This window comes from Moschus berezovskii, chromosome 9 (genome assembly GCF_049115385.1).
Source record: "Moschus berezovskii isolate FMDL1 chromosome 9, NW_MosBer_1.0, whole genome shotgun sequence".
Taxonomy (NCBI): Eukaryota; Metazoa; Chordata; class Mammalia; order Artiodactyla; family Moschidae; genus Moschus; species Moschus berezovskii.
The window spans coordinates 66,466,747-66,489,048 of NC_142468.1; the positions used below are offsets into that span (position 1 = coordinate 66,466,747).

At 37.4% G+C, this 22,302-nt stretch overlaps 1 protein-coding gene across 1 annotated transcript in view; it reads left to right on the forward strand.

Moving 5' to 3' along the window:
- The window catches only part of UBR1 (ubiquitin protein ligase E3 component n-recognin 1), a 150,255-nt gene that overhangs the window by 112,922 nt on the left and 15,031 nt on the right, over positions 1-22,302 (forward strand). The window contains exons 40-44 of the mRNA XM_055435348.2: positions 3,817-3,904; positions 5,089-5,222; positions 6,622-6,730; positions 12,908-12,964; positions 15,133-15,210. Of these exons, the coding sequence (XP_055291323.2) occupies positions 3,817-3,904; positions 5,089-5,222; positions 6,622-6,730; positions 12,908-12,964; positions 15,133-15,210 (466 nt within the window). The remainder of the gene's footprint in view (positions 1-3,816; positions 3,905-5,088; positions 5,223-6,621; positions 6,731-12,907; positions 12,965-15,132; positions 15,211-22,302) is intronic.

The following is a 22,302-nucleotide window of genomic DNA, read 5'->3' on the forward strand; positions in this document are numbered from 1 at the left end:
AATAAGAACTCAATGAATATTTTTTGGATGAAAAAATATATATATCCTTGTTTGAAGATACATGGGTAATATAACATCATGGAATTGTGATACAGTTGTCCTTTTAGATTCCGCTCTTAATAGAAAGCAGAATTGGGTTTTGAGTATCATTGGTCAATAATGGCTACTGAAAGTTCAAATAATATAGAGGACAGATAATTAAAGTGATCTTAGAACAGTATCTCGCAAAATTAAATACACATCTACCTTTTTACCCACCAGTCCCACTTCTAAGAATCTACCCCAAAGCTCTACTGGCAGAAATATGAAAGAATATAAGCACAAGATTATTCATTGTAGCATTATTTGGAATAACAAAAAACTGGGTGATTGGTTGAATAACCTATGGTGTACCCATATTATTAGAATGATGTACAGCTATAAAATGGAATAAATAAGATCTACTGAAGAAGTGAGCTCTAGGATATTAAGTGAAAAAAAGTAGGGTACAGAGCAGAAATTATAATCCCTTTGTATAAGATATTTTATGTGTATTTATGCATATATATGCTTACATATATTCATATTTGCTCTTTTTAAATGAAATGACAGAAGTATAAATGGAAAATGAAAAACAGTTACCTCTGGTACTGTTAAGAGTACAAGAATTTATGCAAAGGCTCTCATGAATTTTTTTTAATGTAGTTGATATTAGAACTCTAATTATACTTAAAAAAAATTCTGAATGGCAAAAATAATTTTTTGACAGTTGAAAACAACAAATGAACCTAAGAAATATATTGAGAAAAAAATTGCTTAGTGACTTTAAAAAACAGTATTTCAACTGTACTTTCCTAGTAGGATGTATTCTGATAATGGAGGAACTAAAAAAAAAAATCTTAATTTGAACTCAATTAGTAGTATCAGTGGTACTAATCGGAGAAGGCAATGGCAAGCCACTCCAGTACTCTTGCCTGGAGGATCCCATGGATGGAGGAGCCTGGTAGGCTGCAGTCCATGGGGTCGCTAAGGGTCGGACACGACTGAGCGACTTCACTTTCACTTTTTACTTTCACACATTGGAGAAGGAAATGGCAACCCACTCCAGTGTTCTTGCCTGGAGAATCCCAGGGACGGGGGAGCCTAGTGGGCTTCCGTCTATGGGGTCACACAGAGTCGGACACGACTGAAGTGACTTAGCAGTAGCAGTAGCAGTGGTACTAATATTATTTTGAAATTAGGTAATTTTTAAATCAAGTAAGTGATTGTGTTAATGCCATTGGGAACTGAATTTTCAGTATAAGAAGGAAGATACACAAAAGTAAATTCGGAAAAATTAAATATGAACCAAATAATCTCCCAGTCAGAATCCCTGCCAGTTGTTCTTTGATTATCAGCAAACTAATTATAAGTTTATTTGGTGAGGCAGAAGACTCAGAATAGCCAAGTCAGTATTGAAAGAGAAGAACAAAGTCAGAGGACTGATACTAGCTGACTTTAAGATTTGCTGGAAAGCTGTAGGAATAAAGACAGTGTAGTATTAGTGAAAGAACAGATAAATGAATCAGTGGAACAAAACAGAGCCCAAAATACACCTACATAAATATAATCAACTAATCTTTGACAAAGGAGTGAAGACAAATGGAGGAAAGACAGTCTTTTCAACAAATGGTGCTAGAACAACCAAATACCCACATGTAAGACACAGACACAGATCTTACACATTTCCCAAAAATTAACTAGAAATGGATTTTAGACCTGCATGTAAAATACAAAACTGTAAAACTCTTAGAAGATAACATAGGAGAAAATCTAGGTGATTTTGAGGATACAATGACTTTTTAGGTACAACAGCAAAGGTACGATCCATGAAAGAAATAATTGATAAGCTGGACTTCTTACAATTCAGAACTTCTGCTTTGCAAAAGATGATTATCAAGAGAATTAGAAGATAAGCCACAAACTGGTTAAACATATTTGCAAAAGATGCATCTGATAAAGAACTGTTATCCTGAATATACGAAGGACTAAGATTCAGTGGTAAGAAAACATTGAAAGAAAAGAAGGACTAAGATTCAATGGTAAGAAAACATTGAAAATGGACAAAAGACCTGAACAGACACCTTGCCAATGAAGATATCCCGATGGCAAATAAGCATATGAAAAGATGTTCAGTATCAGGTGTCATTGCTAAGTCACTTCAGTCGTGTCCGACTCTGTGTGACCCCATAGATGTAAGGTGTCATTAGAGAATTACAAATTAAGACAGAAGCAAGATAACAGTATACATTCATTAGAATGGGAAAAATCCAAAACACTGACAGCATTTGCATATTGGCAAGTATGTAGAACAACAGGAACTCTCATTCTTTGCTGGCAGGAATAAAATCAATGCCACTTTGAGATACTACTTGGCAGTTTCTTACAAAACTATCATACTCCTACCATGCAGTCCAGCAGTCACACTCCTTGATACCTACCCAAATGAACTGAAAACTTAGGTCCACACTAAACCTGCACACACGTGTGTATAGCAGCTTTATTCATAATTGCCAAAACTTGGAAGCAACCCATATGTCCTTGTGAATGGATAAATAAACTGTGGTACATCCAAACAATGGAATATTCTTCAGTTCTAAAAAGAAATGAGCTATTAAGCAATGAAAGGACATGGAGGAATCTTAAGTGTATACAACTAAGTGAAAGAAGCATATTTGAAAAGGCTACATATTGTATGATTCCAACTATATGACATTATGGAAAATGCAAAACTATGAGTTAGTAAAATGGCCAGTGGGGATTGGCAAGGGTTAGGAGAGAGAAAGGTGAATAGGCAGTGTGCAGAAGGCTTTCAGGGTAATGAAACTATTCTGCTGGATACAATAATAGTGGGTACAACTATTATACATTTGTCAAAACCCATAGAATGTATAGGGATTCCCTGGTAGCTCAGTCAGTAAAGAATCTGCCTGCAATGCAGAAGACCAGGGTTCAGTTCCTAGGTGGGAAAGATCCTCTGGAAAAGGAAATGGCAACCGACTCCAGTATTCTTGCCTGGAGAATCCCTTAGACACAGGAGCCTGGAGGGTTATAGTCCATGGGGGTCGCAAGAGTCGGACACGACAGAAACTAAACCACCACCATAAAATGTGCAATAGCAAGAGTTATCTCTAATGTAAGCTGTGGACTTTGAGTGATAATGATGTGTCACTGTAGGCTGTAACAAATGTGCCAGTGGTGCTAATAGTGGGGGAGACTGTAGGTGTTTGGAACAGTAGGTATATGGGAAATCTGTGCTTTCCACTCAGTTTTGCTGTGAACCTAAAACTGCTTTAAAAAAATAGTTGATTAATTTTAAAAGATATTGTTACATGGGTGTGTGCATTTGTCAAACTTCATCAAGTGTTGCATTTAATATTTATGTATTTTATTGCATTATAAAATTTACCTCAAATCAAAAAATCATATTCAAATACTGAACTCGTTATTTGTTTATTTTTATTTATGTTGAACTGCGCTGGGTCTTCATTGCTGTGCACAGACTTTCTCTAATTGCAGCGAGTGGAGGGCTACTCTCTAGTTGTGCTGCATGGGCTTCTTGTTGCGGTGACTTCTCTTGTTGTGGAGCACGACCTCTAGGTACTTGGGCTCCAGTAGTTGTGTGCACGGGCCTAGTTGCCCCACGGCATGTGCGATCTTCCTGCACCAGGGATCAAACCCGTGTCCCCTGCATTGGTAGACTTATCCACTGGACCACCAGGGAATTCTGAAATTGACGTTTCACTAATAAATTGAATAGTAAATTCATAGATTTATCTTTCAGAATTTCTTTTTCAGGCCTCCCCCTTGCAGAAATACAGGAAGAGAGTGAAGAGGCTCGTTCTGCATCTTCTTTCTTGGCAGAGGTTTCTCAGTATACAAGTGGGTGAGTAACAGCCCATTAGTCCAGTCTATTTCAGTATTGTTTTATAATTCCACATCTTTGTTCAGCTTTTTGGCAGTATCTCTTGAACCATTTTAATACCAGTTTTTAAAAATCAGTTAAAGGCTTTTGGAATAACAACAAATAAAAATTACCCATTCATTTGTTTCTGAGACTGAAAACAAGTTTTGACACAGCTTTATTCTTATAAACTGTTACAGGAATATAGGCAAAAGATGATAGAATTTTAACAAGATGCAGCAGTTAAACTTTAAATAAATGTAAAAAGTTGAAAATAGGTTGTCTTTTTAAAGCAGTTCATACAGTTAATACACTTAACTACTTAGAAGCTTTTTTAAGGCTGTTGTGAGTAATACGTGAAATATATTGACAACACAGAGGTTAAAACCAAAAGTGCAAGCGTCATCTGCTGCCAAGTTTCCCTCTTTGTTTTCATCTTCTTCATCAGTCAACTTTTTTTTCAGTTTATGTACTAAATATATGTGTATTTATCTTTATGTTAATAGACTTTATTTTTTAGAGCTGTTTTAGGTTTACAGAATTTGTCAAAACCCATAGAATGTACAGGGATTCCTTCGTAGCTTAAAGTAACCAAAAGTTTGATTATAATTTTAATTTCCTCCCTCTCATCACCAGTTTCTCCATTACAGCTTTCATTTGTGTGGTACATTTGTTAAGGTGATGAACCAGAATTGATACATTGTTATTAACTATATAGTTCATAGTCTTCATTAAGGTTCTCACTTTGTGTTATAAAATTTTAGTATCATATAGATTATTAGTTTCACTGCCCTGACAATCACCAGTTTTAATACAGAAGTCAGGAAAGTATTAAATTTTTTAAGCTAATTTAGCTGCTTTGGTTAGTTACTGATAAATGCATTTGCTCCACATTTCATTACAAGGGTTAGGACAAAGAAAAAAGTTGTCCTTTCCCTTAAGAATCTACCTCATAAAATATGCAAGATTTGTGGTTTGCTTTAAGAAACTATTAGGAGATTTAAAGACTGAAGCTATAGCTAATTAAATATTTTGTTTTAATGTTTAAACATTAATGCATAAAAAATTATTTAATGCTGAGGTGTGTTTTTGAAAGGGGATGTATTTACAATCTGGATGTTCATCTGATTTGTATTCTGTTCTCTTCTGGAATTGTTGCCTCTCAGCTGCATTGGGTGTGGTATTCCTGGCTGGTATTTATGGGTCTCCTTGAAGAATGGCATCATCCCGTATCTTCGCTGTGCTGCATTGTTTTTCCACTATTTACTTGGAGTAACTCCACCTGAAGAACTGTTTACCAGTAAGTAGGAAAATGAAATCACAGAGTAGTAAATAAGAGACTTTTTTGTTACCTTCAACCTCGAGGGTGAGAGCAGGCAAAACCACTTCTTTATTCCTCACACTTTCATCAGTGTTCATTCCAAACGTGTGTGCCCCTGCCCTGGTGTGGGTAAAAGGTGAGATCAGAAACCAGATTAGCCTCATAATCTACAAAACCTATTCATGGCTCCTGTCTATGTACAACTTTTATATTTGAGTTTACAAAATGCCTTCATGCAGTACAGGACAGATAAGAAATTATAAAGATTGATTGGCTTTAAAGAAAGAGAACTGTTTGGCTTTATAATATACTCTGTTTCTTGAAGTTTGAACATTTGACTGTATCTATTATGAAATAAATAAAATGCTGCTGGGAAAGCCTGTTGTGTTACCCGAGGCCCTGTGTATTTGAGTAACAGAATAATTTCCTTTCTTCTTTACTTGTCTTAAATCTACATCAAGGTAGAGAAGGTTTCCTTGTGGCTTTGTACGGGTAAAAATCAGAAGGTTTGTATGATTTTGGAAGAGTCATCAAATTTCCTTTGAGATGCTTTCTTTTGTTCTTTTCTCAGGTCAACCTTAATAGGGTTCTTTATCTTGAATTCTGTTCAGTAGGGCTCATTAGATGTAGGTTTGTTTGTTCTGATTCTGTATAAATAGGGTACTGCTTTCTTTCCAAGTGGTTGTCAGCACAGATCTATGTTTTCATTCTTTAAAAAATTATTTATTATCTTGTTGGTGCTGTCACATGGCAGTGGATAAGATAAAGTCCTTTCTTTTGTTGAGAAGAGATGAAATATAAGCCAACAAATAAATACATATAGTATAATGTCAAATGGTGCTAAGTGCTGCAAAGAAAAATACAGCAGGTCATGAGAATAGAGAATGCTGGGGCAGAGTCATGGAAGACTTCCTTGTGAGGAGACATTGAGCAGAGAGATCAGAAAAAGACGTGGTATTGAACTGGATAGAGAGTTGAAGGAAGAGTATTGTAAGCAGACGGAACAATAAATGCAAAGTGTTTGCTTGATGTCATCAAAGAATAGTAGAGATGAGTGACTGAAGCCTAATAAACAGGGGGAGGCAGGTAAGAGATGAAGTCAGATCAGGTAGGGCCTTTTGCCATGATAAGGACTTTTGTATTTTGTATTTTGGGGGTGGTTTGACGTTGGAGAAGTCTGATCAGGAGAATGACTCAAAAATGACTCAGATTTAAAAGGATCACTGTGTCTTATTTGTCACCCACAGTTTTACAGAGTACAAAGTATACTCTGTATAGTCAGAGTATGGAAATGAGCATAAATAATGAAGAAACTCTAGACACAGGATGACCAGGTAAGAATAATGTACTTATTAAATATATTTTTGTTTTCTTGTAGATGCTGCAGAAGGAGAGTACAATGCACTCTGTAGCTATTTATCTTTACCCACAAATTTGTTCCTGCTTTTCCAGAAATATTGGGATACTGTGAGGCCCCTCCTCCAGAGGTACTGCGGGGATAAAATATCATTATTGGATTATTATACAGTTTGGAAATTTTACATTTATAATACTTGCTAAGCTTTTATATTGATTACCATTAATTGAAGGGGGTGGCAAAAATACACAAGGTTCCTAATTCACACACTGAAGAAGTTGGGTATAAGACCAGCAGCAATGGGCCACCAGGATTTCTACTTGTTCTACCATGACTGCCAATCATTGTGCTTAAGTTCCCCACAGCTGCTGTCTCATCCCAGTTTTAAATGTGGTGGAGGTGGTGGTGAAGTAAGGATAAGTCATGTTGTCAGCAGCCATACAGTCACGGTTAAGCATCAGAAGAACCCAGAGTGGGGCAACAATAGTAGCGTATCTCATATGGTTGCACATATCTTAGAAAGGTGATTGCTGCTGCTGCTGCTGCTAAGTCGCTTTAGTCATGTCTGATTCTGTACGACTCCATAGACGGCAGCCCACCAGGCTTCCCCGTCCCTGGGATTCTCCAGGCAAGAACACTGGAGTGGGTTGCCATTTCCTTCTCCAACGCGTGAAAGTGAAGTCGCTCAGTCGTGTCCGACTCTCAGCGACCCCATGGACTGCAGCCCACCAGACTCCTCCGTCCATGGGATTTTCCAGGCAAGAGTACTGGAGTGGGGTGCCTCTGACCTCTCCAAGAAAGGTGACTGAGGAGGAAATAAAAGTCAGAATGTAATATTACTCAGCCGTAAAAAGGAACGCCTTTGAGTCAGTTCTGATGAGGTGGATGAACCTAGAACCTATTATACAGAGTGAAGTAAGTCAGAAAGAGAAAGATAAATATTATATTCTAACACATATATACAGAATCTAGAAAAATGGTACTGAAGAATCTATTTACAGGGCAGCAGTGAAGAAACAGACATAGAGAATAGATTTATGGAATGGGGAGAGGGGAGGAAAGAGTAAGATGCATGGAAAGAGTGACATGGAAACTTACATTACCATATGTAAAATAGATAACCAACAGAAATTTGCTGTATGTCTCAGGAAACTCAAACAGAGACTCTTGTCAACCTAGAGGGGTGGGTTGGAGCAGGAGATAGGAGGGAGGTTCAAAAGGGAGCGGATATATGTATACCTGTGGCTGGTTCTTGTTGAGGTTTGACAGAAAACAAGAAAATTCTGTAAAGCAATTATCCTTCAATAAAAAAAATTAATTTTTTAAAAAGTCATTTGGTAACTCAAAAATGTATCCATTTAAATTTCCCATGGGGAAGTGTGCTTTTCTTTTATTAAAGATTTCTTTCTACCCCCATACTTAATTGACCCTTCTGCTTGCTTACTCTCTACCCTTCAAATCTCTAGTCTCCTAACCCTCCCTATCTTTGCTACCACCATTTTCCATCTTTTTTTTTTTTTTTTTGAGATATAATTGACATATACCATGGTTTTAATAGTCAGTTCTCATTGTGTTACTCTGTTTTCCCCATTAAAGATCTGGACATCCATTTCTGACACTTGGGATGGTGTTTTTCCCACACATCCAACAAGTAATTCTTCAGCATTAGCTAGGTGTTCTACAATTCAGCTCAGTATCTACCTGGAGATAGTGTCAGATCCCACAGGCTGAGGGCTCAGTCCTAAAAACTTGACATCACATACTTCGGAAAGAACCAGGCTGTCACAAATCCAGGCTGTCTCCTGTGCTGACCAAAAGGTTATATAGCGTGATTAATTTGTAGAGCAGCTCAGAGAACTCAGAGAAACGTTTTCCCTACTAGGGCATCGTTTTTTATAAAAGGATATAACTCAGGGCCAGCCAGATAGAAGAGATACACAGGGCAAGGTATGGGGAAAACGGAGCAGAACTTCCACACTCTCTGAGCACACCACTGTCCCCAAATTGACATGTGTTCACCAACCTGGAAACTCTCCAAACGTGGTGAGTTATCCTAGCTACCAGCCCTCATACTTGTGTTCAGTCTTGGTTTGATAGACATAGGTTTAGCCCAAGTAATTTCATTTGTGGCTTCTCATTTCTTTTTTTAACATTATCAGTCACAGTATCACACTCATGATTTCCTTTAGTCATTTCAGTTTTCTCCCCTTTTCTTTTCTCCTTTTTCTTTAATCGGTGTCTTGTTCCCTGCGTGCTCAAGTCAGGATTTGTGTAAATGTCTGCCCATCTCTGGCCATCTTTCTCTGTATTCTCATCTCTCCTTTTGGGTGCTTTTCCGTGTTTCTTCATTTCTCATGAGGTCTTCTGATTTCCAGTGTGATAAAAATGAATCAGATGGATCCAAAAAAATCAGTACCATGCTTTGTCTTGAGTACAATCACAGTAGGTTATACTAATTTTATTTTTATTTTGTTGGAGTTTTAGCTTGCCATTCTAGTTTAAGGTTAAAACATCAAAGTTTGAAATGCAAAGTCTGTACCATTCCTGACTCTGCTTGCCTCAAAGCCTTTCCTCATCATCTGCTCTGAAAGACAGGGAACTGACCTCTCTAGGCCATATTTTCCAGTCTCCTTTGTAAGTTGGCTTCAGCCTGTGGGAGGCACTGGCAGGATATTGGAAGCCAGGAGGAAGAGAGAAACCTGTGTTTAGGTCACCTCTCTTTGCCTTGTGGGGCATCCCTGACAGTAGCTATAGCTCTTCCCTGGCTCTAGTTCCCACCAGACAAGTCTACTGTAGTTCCAGCATCTACCTGCTGCAGGAAAGGGGGACCCCATCCAGGGCCCAAGAGTGGGCTCTTGTCTAATACTCAAAAGTGAATTGTGCGAGGAGACACATGTGCTGCCAAAGCAAGAGACTTTATTGGGAGGGGACGCCCAGGTGGAGAGCAGCAGGGTAAGAGAACTCAGGAGATCTGCTCTGCCATGTCTCAGGTTTTATGATAATTGAGTTAGTTTACGGGGTGTCTCTGGCCTATCACTCTGACTCAGGGTCCTTCCTGGTGACACCTACATCGCTCAGCCAAGATGGAGTCTAGCAAGGATTCTGGGAGGTTGCTGGGATGTATGGACTGGCATCTCCTTTTGATTTTCCTGAATTCTTCCATTTGGTGGTAGCTTGTTAGATCTGCATTCCTTTCCAGGACCTCCTGTTATAATTCATACAGGTAGATACTGTAGTGCAAAGCCAGTGCAGGTGGTTTTGGTCACTGGTTCATCTGATACACACCAGTGACCCTTAGCTCCAACGATACCATTCCAAAAATACTGTTTTGTTCCTCCAGCCTGGCAAGGGTAGTAGCTTCCTGTTATTGACTGACCTTCTTGTTGCCTTGCTTTTTTGTCTCCTGGTTGGCTTCTCAGCCTTTCTGTTGCCTTTATTTCCAATTTCTGTTATTAGATTCCCTCTTGTTAAAATACTGAGCATAGTTTTTCTAGTAATAGATAAACCCTTTAAAAAAGAAATTAACAAGATTTGGGGGAGGATAAATAGGAAGACAGGATGCTATCAGACAGTCTTGAGTGCTGGAAAAAACTTTGGTAACAGGTACTTGGGCAGTATAGTGTGCTTTCTTTGAAAAATTATAAATACAGAAATATATACGCCTGAGACGTTATTGAAAGTAGATTTGACAAACTTACAGGGCAGCTCTTCTTTGAGGTATTTCATATCTCACAAAGGCTAAAGTAAAATGTATGTTTTCAGTATCCTTTTACTGTCCTTAATGATTGTGAAAAGCTCATTGAGTGGCTATATCTGAATGAAAAGATGGTTGATGGGTTTTAGTGAAGCTATTTTGAAGTGTGTCTATTTGGTTTTTTTCTGAGATTATTATATTTCTGAGATTTGTTCATGTTATTACATGTAACAGTAGTTTGCTATTTTTATTTCTGTATAATTTTCAGTTGTATAAATATACCACAATTTACTTTTCCATTCTCCTATTGATAGGTATTTGGATTATTTCCATTTCATTTTTATGAACAGTGTTGCAATGAACATTATTTTAGATGTCTTTTAATATATGTATGCATTTCTGTTGATATAGATGCAACTGTTGAGTAAACGGCATCAGTTTTATTAGTTTAAATTCCCGTCAGTGTGTGTGAGTTCCTGACTTGAACTTAAAGATGTTAAAATACATCTTTATTGTATTTATTAATCTTATTTGTTGCAAGTTAGGTAGTGGGAGTTTTATATTCTTAGTTCCTGGCTGCATGCAAATTAAATTTCTCCTCTTCCTTCAGTAATATTAATAGATATATAATACATTTAATGCCTTAAAATTCCTTCTGGGGGATAGAACTACTGCCTTCTTTGGAAAGCAACCCAGTTAATACAGATGAAAATTTTTATATTGCTTTTTCTTGCTAGTAAAAGTAACGTATCTTTATTTAAAAATGGAAATAACAAAGTCTAAGAACTTAATGATGCAGTTGATTAGACTGTATTATATAACTGAAATTTGCTAAGAGATTAGAACTTAAATGTTCTAGCCCCCTCCTTCAACCCCCTCCTTAAGGGCTAAATATGTGAGATATAGATGTGTTGATCGAAGGAGGAAGGGTATCTTTTCCCAGTGTTTCAGATCATCACATAGTATACTTTAAATATCTTAGGTTTTGTCAGTTATACTTTAGTAAAACTGGAAAGAATTTAAATAATATAGGAATGAACAGAATACAGAATACTTAAAGTCTCTATAATTGGTCATATTATGTGTTAAAAGATAGAGTAAGGAATGTCTATTAACACAAATTTAGGAGCTTCCCTGGTGGTTTGGTGGTAAAGAATTCACCTGCCTGCCAATGTGGGAGACGCAGGTTCAATCCCTGAGTAGGGAAGATCTGGATCATTATGGAAACAGAAATGGAAACCCACTCCATTCCAGGGACAGTGGGGACTGGCAGTCTGCAGTCCATGGAGTTGCAAAAGAGTCAGACATGACTTAGTGACTGAACAATAACAGCAACAAATCAACAAATTACATAAGTTGCCTTTTTTTTCAAGGTTTATTAAGATATAATTGACATATAACACTATCATTTTCAAATGTACAACATAGTGATTTGATATACATATATGATTACTAAAATTAGTTAGCATCTGTTGTCACCTCACATGAGAAAAAATTTTTTCCTAGTGATAAGAACTTTTAATATCTACTCGCTTTCAGTTCAGTTCAGTTGCTTAGTCGTGTCTGACTCTTTGCGACCCCATGAACCACAGCATGCCAGGCCTCCCTGTCCATCACCAACTCCCGGAGTTCAGTAACTACCTAATTTTGAAAAGATGGTAAATGTAAACATTTTGACTTGTGGTACATATTAAAATGAGTTATTCTGATATTCATTTTAATATGTCCCATGAGTTTTTTGTTTTCCCCTACTGAAATTTGATGGGGAGGGGAAAAATTGTTTTAGATGGTAGTAACAAGAAATACATTTGAAACTGAGTAATTTTAACCTGAGGTAGGTAGGATAGTGTTTGACTTCCCAGGTGGCTCAGTGGTAAAGAAGCTGCCTACCAGTGCAGGAGACACAGGAGATCTGGGTTTGATCCCTGGTCTGGAAGATCCGCTACTCCAGTATTCTTGCCTGGACAATTCCATGGACAGAGAATCCTGGCCGGCTACAGTCCATGAGACTGCAGAGTTCGACACAACTGAGCTCGCTCGCAAAAGCAAACAAAAACAAAACCACAGGATAGTGTTTAACAATTGTGGGATGCATACGTGTGCCGTGGAGTGTTTGTCGTTGTATAGCATTTCAGGAAAGGAAATGGGAATAGTTTTATCAGATAGAGTTTGGGATAGAAGGGATGTCATGCCTAGAAAGTCCCATGGATGGAGGAGCCTGGTAGGCTGCAGTCCGTGGGGTCGCTGGGGGTCGGACACGACTGAGCAACTTCACTTTTCACTTTCACACATTGGAGAAGGAAATGGCAACCCACTCCAGTGTTCTTGCCTGGAGAATCCCAGGGACGGGGGAGCCTGGTGGGCTTCCGTCTATGGGGTCACACAGAGTCGGACACGACTGAAGTGACGCAGCAGCAGCAGCAAATAGGAAGACATAAAAACAGAAGGGGAGAAAAGAAAAGGAGAAGAAAGAAGAGGCAAGATGTAAGGTAAAAGAAGTCTAGCAGAGAGTACATGGGAAGGAGGGGCTGAGAGGCTTAGCGAGGATGGCTCGATGAATGTTGCACTAAAGTTGTGATGACCCATTTGCTTTTCTCTCTGCTTCCCATACAGGTGGTGTACAGACCCTGCCTTACTCAACTGTTTGAAGCAAAAAAGCACTGCAGTCAGGTTGGTTTTACTTCTCAGTCCTTCCCTACAAGTTGTGTTTCCAAAAGTAGTTAGCTGATGAGTATGCTTTCTAGTCTGTTTTCATTCTCACTCAGCATACTATTTCTTACATTTCTGTTAGGTCTTGCTGAAAATTCGATTCTTCCTACAATTGATTTTTTTCTTGGAGTGACTGTCCTTTCCCTCTTAAATTGTCTGGCACTACCAACTCCTGTTTCTTAAGCTAATGCATACCTGTTAAAAGGCAAAGGAAGAGATGGTTTCTTGGAGCTACTACTTATTAAAATGAGAGGGTAGTGACAGTATTCATGTAAATCACTTTTTTTTTTCCTTTTGAGAATGAAAATATAAGTAAAACTATTCCCTCTTCCCCATCTCCTCCTTTCTATATGCTTGGAGACTACTCAACAAAAGTTTTCTTCAGCCCCCCTGTCTCGTTTAAGTTTTGGCTTAATCAAAATCCATCTCTTCATTAAGGACCAATTTAAATATTACCTTCTCCCTGAAACCTATGCTAACATTTCCTCTCATATGTATTAACCAATTTTAGCGATTTAGAGATTATAGCTCCACCTTCTGTGCTCAGAGGCAGTAGTATTCACATCACCAAGAAGGGTTTAAAAGATGAGTACATATTTTAGGACTATTAGCCTCACAAAAGTCATTATGTGTCTGTTAGACATCTGCTGTTTCCCCAGCATGGTACTAAACTAACATTACTCCTGGAGAGTTAAAGGATATATAGCATATACAGGTTTTGGTCTAGGTAGTTTATAGTCTATTTATATTCATAAATTCAAGAGATAAGATAAAGTGTAATAATATATGGAATATACTGTTAATACTAATAGAAAGTTAAAGAGTAAATATTCTTAATGATATAAGTTTAGCCTTAGAGGACATAATTTTTGCTGCACACAGAAGGAATTACAGAATTTGAATTGATTGGGGTTTAAAGGAGAGAATTTCATACTATTCATATTATTTCAGATGACCTTTATATGAAATAATAATTTCATATTATTCAAATGACCTTTCCCAGGGCATACATGCAAGGCTTTTGTTATTAGTATGGTGAGAATGAAAAATAACACTTACAAACATGTATTAGTTACTAAGTATATTATGTTTTGCTTCAGTATCTAATTGAGTTCTCAACAGCCCTTTGAGGTTCCTTGATACTGTTATTCACATTTAACATTTTTTCAGTCAGCATGAGTATTTACTGTTTCTCTCCTCACCCCTATCCCCAAACAAAATGTGTTACTAAATTGATAGTCTACCTTATGACTGAGGGAGCATAATATATTTATTCTCAGTTTCAGTTCAGTTCAGTTCAGTCGCTCAGTCGTGTCTGACTCTGCAACCCCATGAATCACAGCACGCCAGGCCTCCCTGCTGCTGCTGCTGCTAAGTCGCTTCAGTTGTGTCCGACTCTGTGCAACCCCATAGACGGAAGCCCACCAGGCTCCCCCGTCCCTGGGATTCTCCAGGCAAGAACACTGGAGTGGGTTGCCATTTCCTTCTCCAATACATGAAAGAGAAAAGTGAAAGTGAAGGCACTCAGTCATGTCCGACTCTTCACGACCCCATGGACTGCAGCCTACCAGGCTCCTCCGTCCATGGGATTTTCCAGGCAAGAGTACTGGAGTGGGGTGCCATTGCCCTCTCCGCCAGGCCTCCCTACAGACCAGCAAATACAGGGTTAGGTTCAGTGGCTTGTCGAGTGTCAGAATCTAGGATTTGTAACTGGGCCTGTTTAATTTCAAAGATTGTGTTTTTAAGTGCTACTTTATATTACTTCCTAGACAGTATAGAAATAATAGAACAATTTAGTCTTAGGAAATAGTAGGAGTTGGATTTGGAAAGGAAACCTGCTGATGAAAGATCTGGAATTCTAGACTGAAAAGTTTATATAAATCTAGACAACAGTGGAAATTACTATGGATTGCAAAAATGAATCCCTAAGGTTTTTGTTTTATTTTTGGCTGTGCCATGTGGCAGGATCTTAGTGCCCTGACCAGGGATTGAACCTGTGCCTCCTGCATTGGAAGCAGGACCACTAGGGAATTTTTCTCTCATTAGTTTTAAAACATTCACCATTCTATTACTTGGTCTGTTTTTGACCTAGGCTTGTTTATTCATTGCCATTTAAATTACATTTCTAGGTACCCTAGAAAAAGAAATAGTTTGATAGAGCTTCCTGATGACTATAGCTGCCTCCTAAATCAAGCTTCTCATTTCAGGTAAGAAGAATTTTTTTTTTTTTTTGAGCTTGCATTTGGTAAATACCACCACTAGCAAATTTTAATTGACGAAGAAGTCACATAACATATAATTTTGTATAATTCATTGGCATTTAGTGTATTGCTAATATTGTACAGTAACTATTTCTCTCTAGTTTCCAAACATTTTTAGCACACCAGAGAAAAACCTTGCATCCACTAAGTAATCATTCCCCATCCCGTTCTTTCCCAGTTCCCTAGTAACTGATAATCTGCTTTCTATCTCCATGGATTTGCCTGTTCTGAATACATTATATAAAAGGAATCATGCAATCTGTGACCTTTTATGTCTGGATTTTTTCAATTAACATCCCTTTAAGGTTCATCCAAGTTGTAGGATGTATCAGTATTTCATTTCTTTCTTGGCTAAATAATCCGTTGTATACGTGTATACCAAAATTTATTAATCTATTGATCCATTGATGAGCATTTAGGTTGTTTCCCTCTTTAGACTGTTATGAACAATGCTACTATAAACATTCGTGTGCAAGTTTCTGGTTGGACACATATTTTAATTTTTCTAGGTTATATATTCCTAGGAAGTAGTATGTTGGATCATTATGGTAATCCTATGTTTAATATTTTGAGGAACCACTAAACTGTCTTCCACAATGACTGCACCATTTTACACTCCCACAAGAATGTATGAGGGCCCTTGTTTCTCCATATTCTCATCAACACTTGCTATTTTCTGTTTTTTTGTTTTTTTAACTAAAGCCATCCTGCTGCTGCTGCTAAGTCGCTTCAGTCGTAGCTCACTGTGGTTTGATACACATTTCCTTAATGACCAGTGATGTGGAACATTTTTTGTGTTCTTGTTATGTATCTGTATATGTTCTTTGAAGAAATGTGTGTTCAAGTTTTTTGCCCATTTTATAACTATTTCTTTTTGTCGTTGAGTTTTAAGAGTTCTTTTTATTTTCTGAGTATTAAACCCTTACCAGACTTTAATTTGCAGATATTTTCTCCTGTAAGTTGTTTTTATATTCTTCATAATGTCCTTTGATATATAAAAGTCCACTTTATATTTTTTCTTTTGTTGCTTATACTGTTGGTATAAGAATTTATTGCCAAATCTGAAGTCATGAAGATATATCTCTATGTTTTTTCCAAATAATTTTGTAGTTTTAGCTCTTCTCTTTTGGCTGTTGATCCATTTTGAATTAATTTTTGGAATAAAGTTGGAGGTACAACTTCATTCTTTCTTTCATCTGGTTTCCAGTTGCCCCAGCATCATTTTTTGAGACTGTTGTTGCCATCTCATTAAATAGTCTGGCACCTATTTTAAAAATCAGTTGGTCATACATATTTGATTTTATTTCTGGATTCTCAGTTCTGTTCCATTGCTCTGTATGTCTATCCTTATGCTAGTACCACATCATTGTAATCACTGTAGCCTTGAAGTAAGTTTTGAAGTTGTAACATAAGAGCTTTCCAAATTTGTTTTTCTTTTTCATTATTATTTTGACTACTTAGAGGTCATGTGCGACCTTGGAATTTGAGAACTAACTTTTTCTTTTCTGCAAAAGAGGCAATTGGGATTTTAATAGAGATTGCATTAATCTATAGATCACTTTCTGGAGTGTTGTCTTCTTAACAGTAAGTATTAAGTCTTCTAGTCCATGAGCATGGATGCCTTCCATGCTTATGCCTTCTTTGCTTTTATTCAGTGATGTTTTGTAGTTTTCAGAGTACAAGACTTTCCATCCTTGGTTGCATTTATTCCAAGGTATTTTATTGTTTTGAATGCTACTACAAATGAAATTGTTTTCTTAATTTCCTTTTTGGATTGTTCATTGCTGATGTATTTAAGCACAACTGATTTTTGTCTGTTGATCTTGTACCCTGCAACTTTGCTGGGTGTCCATAGGGATGACAACCCAAGTTTAGTTTGAATTAATACCAACTTAATTTCTATAGCATACATTAACTCTCTTCCTTCCTGATTCTTTCTCCCCTCTTCATGTTCTTGAAATCACAGACTTAACATTTTTATAACTGTGTGCCTGTTAACATAGATTTCTAATGATTGTTTTATGTATTTGCCTTTTAAATCATACAGGCAACAAAAAAGAGTTTTGTATCGAAAACTACAATAGTATTAGCTTTTATGTTAGCTTTTTTTACCTTTGCCAGTTATCTGTGTTTTTTTTTTTAATTTTTATTTTTATTAGAGGCTAATTATTTTACAATATTATATTGGTTGGTTTTGCCATACATTGACATGAAGCCGCCCCGGGTGTACATGAGTTCCCCCTCCCGAACCCCCCTCCCACTTCCCTCCTTCCCTTATCCTCCCTCTGGGTCATCCCCGCATAGCAGCCCCGAGCATCCTATAACATGCATCGACCCTGAACTGGCGATTCGTTTCACATATGATAATATATATGTTTCAATGCCATTCTTCCAAACCATCCCACCCTCACCCTCTCCCACAGAGTCCCAAAGACTGTTCTATACATCTGTGTCTCTTTTGCTGTCTCGTAACAGGGTTAGCATTTGCATCTTTCTAAATTCCACATATATGCGTTAGTATATTGTATTGGTGTTTTTCTTTCTGGCTTACTTCACTCTGTATAATAGGCTCTAGTTTCATCCACCTCATTAGAACTGATTCAAATGCATTCTTTTTAATGGCTGAGTAATACTCCATTGTGTATATGTACCAAAGCTTTCTTATCCATTCGTCAGCTGATGGACATCTGGGTTGCTTCCATGTCCTGGCTATTATAAACAGTGCTGCAATGAACATTGGGGTACTCGTGTCTCTTTCAATTCTGGTTTCCTCAGTGTATATGCCCAGCAGTGGGATTGCTGGGTCGTATGGCAGTTCTATTTCCAGTTTTTTAAGGAATCTCCACACTGTTCTTCATAGTGGCTGTACTAGTTTGCATTCCCACCAGCAGTGTAAGAGGGTTCCCTTTTCTCCACACCCTCTCCAGCATTTATTGTTTGTAGACTTTTGGATAGCAGCCAGTCTGACTAGAGTGAAATGGTACCTCATTGTGGTTTTGATTTGCATTTCTTTCATAATGAGTGATGTTGAGCATCTTTTCATGTGTTTGTTAGCCATCTGTATGTCTTCTTTGGAGAAATATCTGTTTAGTTCTTTGGCCCATTTTTTGATTGGGTCGTTTATTTTTCTGGAATTGAGCTGCAGGAGTTGCTTGTATATTTTTGAGATTAATTCTTTGTCAGTTGCTTCATTTGCTATTATTTTCTCCCATTCTGAAGGCTGTCTTTTCATCTTGCCTATAGTTTCCTTTGTTGTGCAGAAGCTTTTAATTTTAATTAGGTCCCATTTGTTTATTTTTGCTTTTATTTCCAATATTCTGGGAGGTGGGTCATACAGGATCCTGCTGTGATTCATGTTGGAGTGTGTTTTGCCTATATTCTCCTCTAGGAGTTTTATAGTTTCTGGTCTTACATTTAGATCTTTAATCCATTTTGAGTTTATTTTTGTGTATGGTGTTAGAAAGTGTTCTAGTTTCATTCATTAACAAGTGGCTGACCAGTTTTCCCAGCACCACTTGTTAAAGAGATTGTCTTTTCTCCATTGTATATTCTTGCCTCCTTTGTCAAAGATAAGGTGTCTATAGGTGTGGATTTATCTCTGGGCTTTCTATTTTGTTCCATTGATCTGTATTTCTGTCTTTGTGCCAGTACCATACTGTCTTGGTGACTGTAGCTTTGTAGTAGAGCCTGAAGTCAGGCAGGTTGATTCCTCCAGTTCCATTCTTCTTTCTCAAAATTGCTTTGGCTATTTGAGGTTTTTTGGTATTTCCATACAAATTGTGAAATTATTTGTTCTAGCTCTGTGAAAAATACCATTGGTAGCTTGATAGGGATTGCATCGAATCTATAGATTGCTTTGAGTAGTATACTCATTTTCACTATATTGATTCTTCCAATCCACAAACACAGTATATTTCTCCATCTATTAGTGTCCTCTTTGATTTCTTTCAACAGTGTTTTATAGTTTTCTATATATAGGTCTTTTCTTTCTTTCAGTTAGTTCAGTTCAGTCGCTCAGTCGTGTCCGACTCTTTGCGACCCCATGAATCACACCAGGCCTCCCTGTCTATCACCAACTCCCGGAGTTCACTCAAACTCATGTCCATCGAGTAGGTGATGCCATCCAGCCATCTCATTCTCTGTCATCCCCGTCTCCTCCCACCCCCAAGCCCTCCCAGCATCAGACTCTTCCAGTGAGTCAACTCGTCGCACAAGGTGGCCAAAGTATTGGAGTTTCAGCTTTAGCATCAGTCCTTCTTTCTTTAGGAAGATATATTCCTAAGTATTTTATTCTTTTTGTTGCAATGGTGAATGGAATTGTTTCCTTAATTTCTCTGTTTTCTCATTATTAGTGTATAGGAATGCAAGGGATTTCTGTGTGTTGATTTTATATCCTGCAACTTTACTATATTCATTAATGAGCTCTAGTAATTTTCTGGTGAAATCTTTAGGGTTTTCTATGTAGAGGATCATGTCATCTGCAAACAGTGAGAGTTGTACTTCTTTTCCAGTTTGGATTCCTTTTTCTTTTTCTGCTCTGATTACTGTGGCCAAAACTTCCAAAACTATGTTGAATAGTAGTGGTCAGAGTGGGCACCCTTGTCTTGTTCCTGACTTTAGGCGAAATGCTTTCAGTTTTTCACCATTGAGGATAATGTTTGCTGAGGGTTTGTCATATATAGCTTTTATTATGTTGAGGTATCTTCCTTCTATTCCTGCTTTCTGGAGGGTTTTTATCATAAATGGATGTTGAATTTTGTCAAAGGCTTTCTCTGCATCTATTGAGATAATCATATGGTTTTTATTTTTCAATTTGTTAATGTGGTGTATTACATTGACTGATTTGCAGATATTGAAGAATCCTTGCATCCCTGGGATAAAACCCACTTGGTCACAATGTATGATCTTTTCAATGTGTTGCTGGATTCTGTTTACTAGAATTTTGCTAAGGATTTTTGCATCTATGTTCATCAGTGATATTGGCCTGTAGTTCTCTTTTTTTGTGGCATCTTTGTCCGGCTTTGGTATTAGGGTAATGATGGCCTCATAGAATGAGTTTGTAAGTTTGCCTTCCTCTGCAATTTTCTGGAAGAGTTTGAGTAGGATAGGTGTTAGCTCTTCTCTAAATTTTTGGTAGAATTCAGTAGTGAAGCCCTCTGTTCCTGGGATTTTGTTTGCTGGAAGTTTCTGACTACAGTTTCAATTTCCATGCTTGTGATGGGTCTGTTAAGACTGTCTGTTTCTTTCTGGTTCAGTTTTGGAAAGTTGTACTTTTCTAAGAATTTGTACATTTCTTCCAAGTTGTCCATTTTATTGGCATATAGGTGCCGATAGTAGTCTCTTATGATCCTTTGTGTTTCTGTGTTGTCCGTTGTGATCTCTCCATTTTCATTTCTAATTTTATTGATTTGAGTTTTGCCATGGTCTCTTTTGTTTCTTTTGCATTTATTTCTGCTCTAATTTTTAAGATTTCTTTCCTTCTACTAACCCGGGGGTTCTTCATTTCTTCCTTTTCTAGTTGCTTTAGGTGTAGAATTAGGTTATTTAGTTGACTTTTTTCTTGTTTCTTGAGGTATGCTTGTATTGCTATGAACCTTCCCCTTAGCACTGCTTTTACAGTGTCCCACAGGTTTTGGGTTGTTGTGTTTTCATTTTCATTCGTTTCTATGCATATTTTTATTTCTTTTTTGATTTCTTCTATGATTTGTTCGTTATTCAGCAGCATGTTGTTCAGCCTCCATGTGTTGGGATTTTTAATAGTTTTTCTCCTGTAATTGAGATCTAATCTTACTGTATTGTGATCAGAAAAGATGCTTGGAATGATTTCAATTTTTTTGAATTTAGCAAGGCTAGATTTATGGCCCAGGATGTGATCTATCCTGGAGAAGGTTCCGTGTGTGCTTGAGAAAAAGGTGAAATTCATTGTTTTGGGGTGAAATTTCCTATAGGTATCAATTAGGTCTAACTGGTCTATTGTACCATTTAAAGTTTGTGTTTCCGTGTTAATTTTCTGTTTAGTTGATCTATCCATAGGAGTGAGTGGGGTATTAAAGTCTCCCACTATTATTGTGTTATTGTTAATTTCCTCTTTTATACTCGTTAGCATTTGTCTTACATATTGCAGTGCTCCTATGTTGCGTGCATATATATTTATAATTGTTATATCTTCTTGGATTGATCCTTTGATCATTATGTGGTGTCCATCTTTGTCTCTTTTCACAGGCTTTTTTTTTTAAGTCTATTTTATCTGATATGAGTATTGCTACTCCCGCTTTCTTTTGGTCTCTATTTGCGTGGATATCTTTTTCCAGCCCTTCACTTTCAGTCTGTATGTGTCCCTCGTTTTGAGGTGGGTCTTTTGTAGACAACATATATGGGGTCTTGTTTTTGTATCCATTCAGCCAGTCTTTGTCTTTTGGTTGGGGCATTCACCCCATTTACATTTAAGGTGATTATGGATAAGTATGATCCCGTTTCTATTTACTTTATTGTTTTCGGTTCAAGTTTATATACCCTTTCTGTGTTTCCTTTCTAGAGAAGATCCTTTAGCATTTGTTGGAGAGCTGGTTTGGTGATGCTTAATTCTCTCAGCTTTTGCTTGTCTGTAACGCTTTTGATTTCTCCTTCATATTTCAATGAGATCCTTGCTGGGTTCAGTAATCTGGGCTGTAGGTTATTTTCTTTCATCACTTTAAGTGTGTCTTGCCATTCCCTCCTGGCCTGAAGAGTTTCTGTTGAAAGATCAGCTGTTATCCTTATGGGAATCCCCTTGTGTGTTATTTGTTGTTTCTCCCTTGCTGCTTTTAATATTTATTCTTTGTGTTTGCTCTTTGTTAATTTGATTAATATGTGTCTTGGGGTGTTTTGCCTTGGGTTTATCCTGTTTGGAACTCTCTGGGTTTCTTGGACTTGGGTGATTATTTCCTTCCCCATTTTAGGGACGTTTCAACTATTATCTCCTCATCTATTTTCTCATTGTCTTTCTTTTTGTCTTCTTCTGGGACTCCTATGATTTGAATGTTGGAGCATTTAACATTG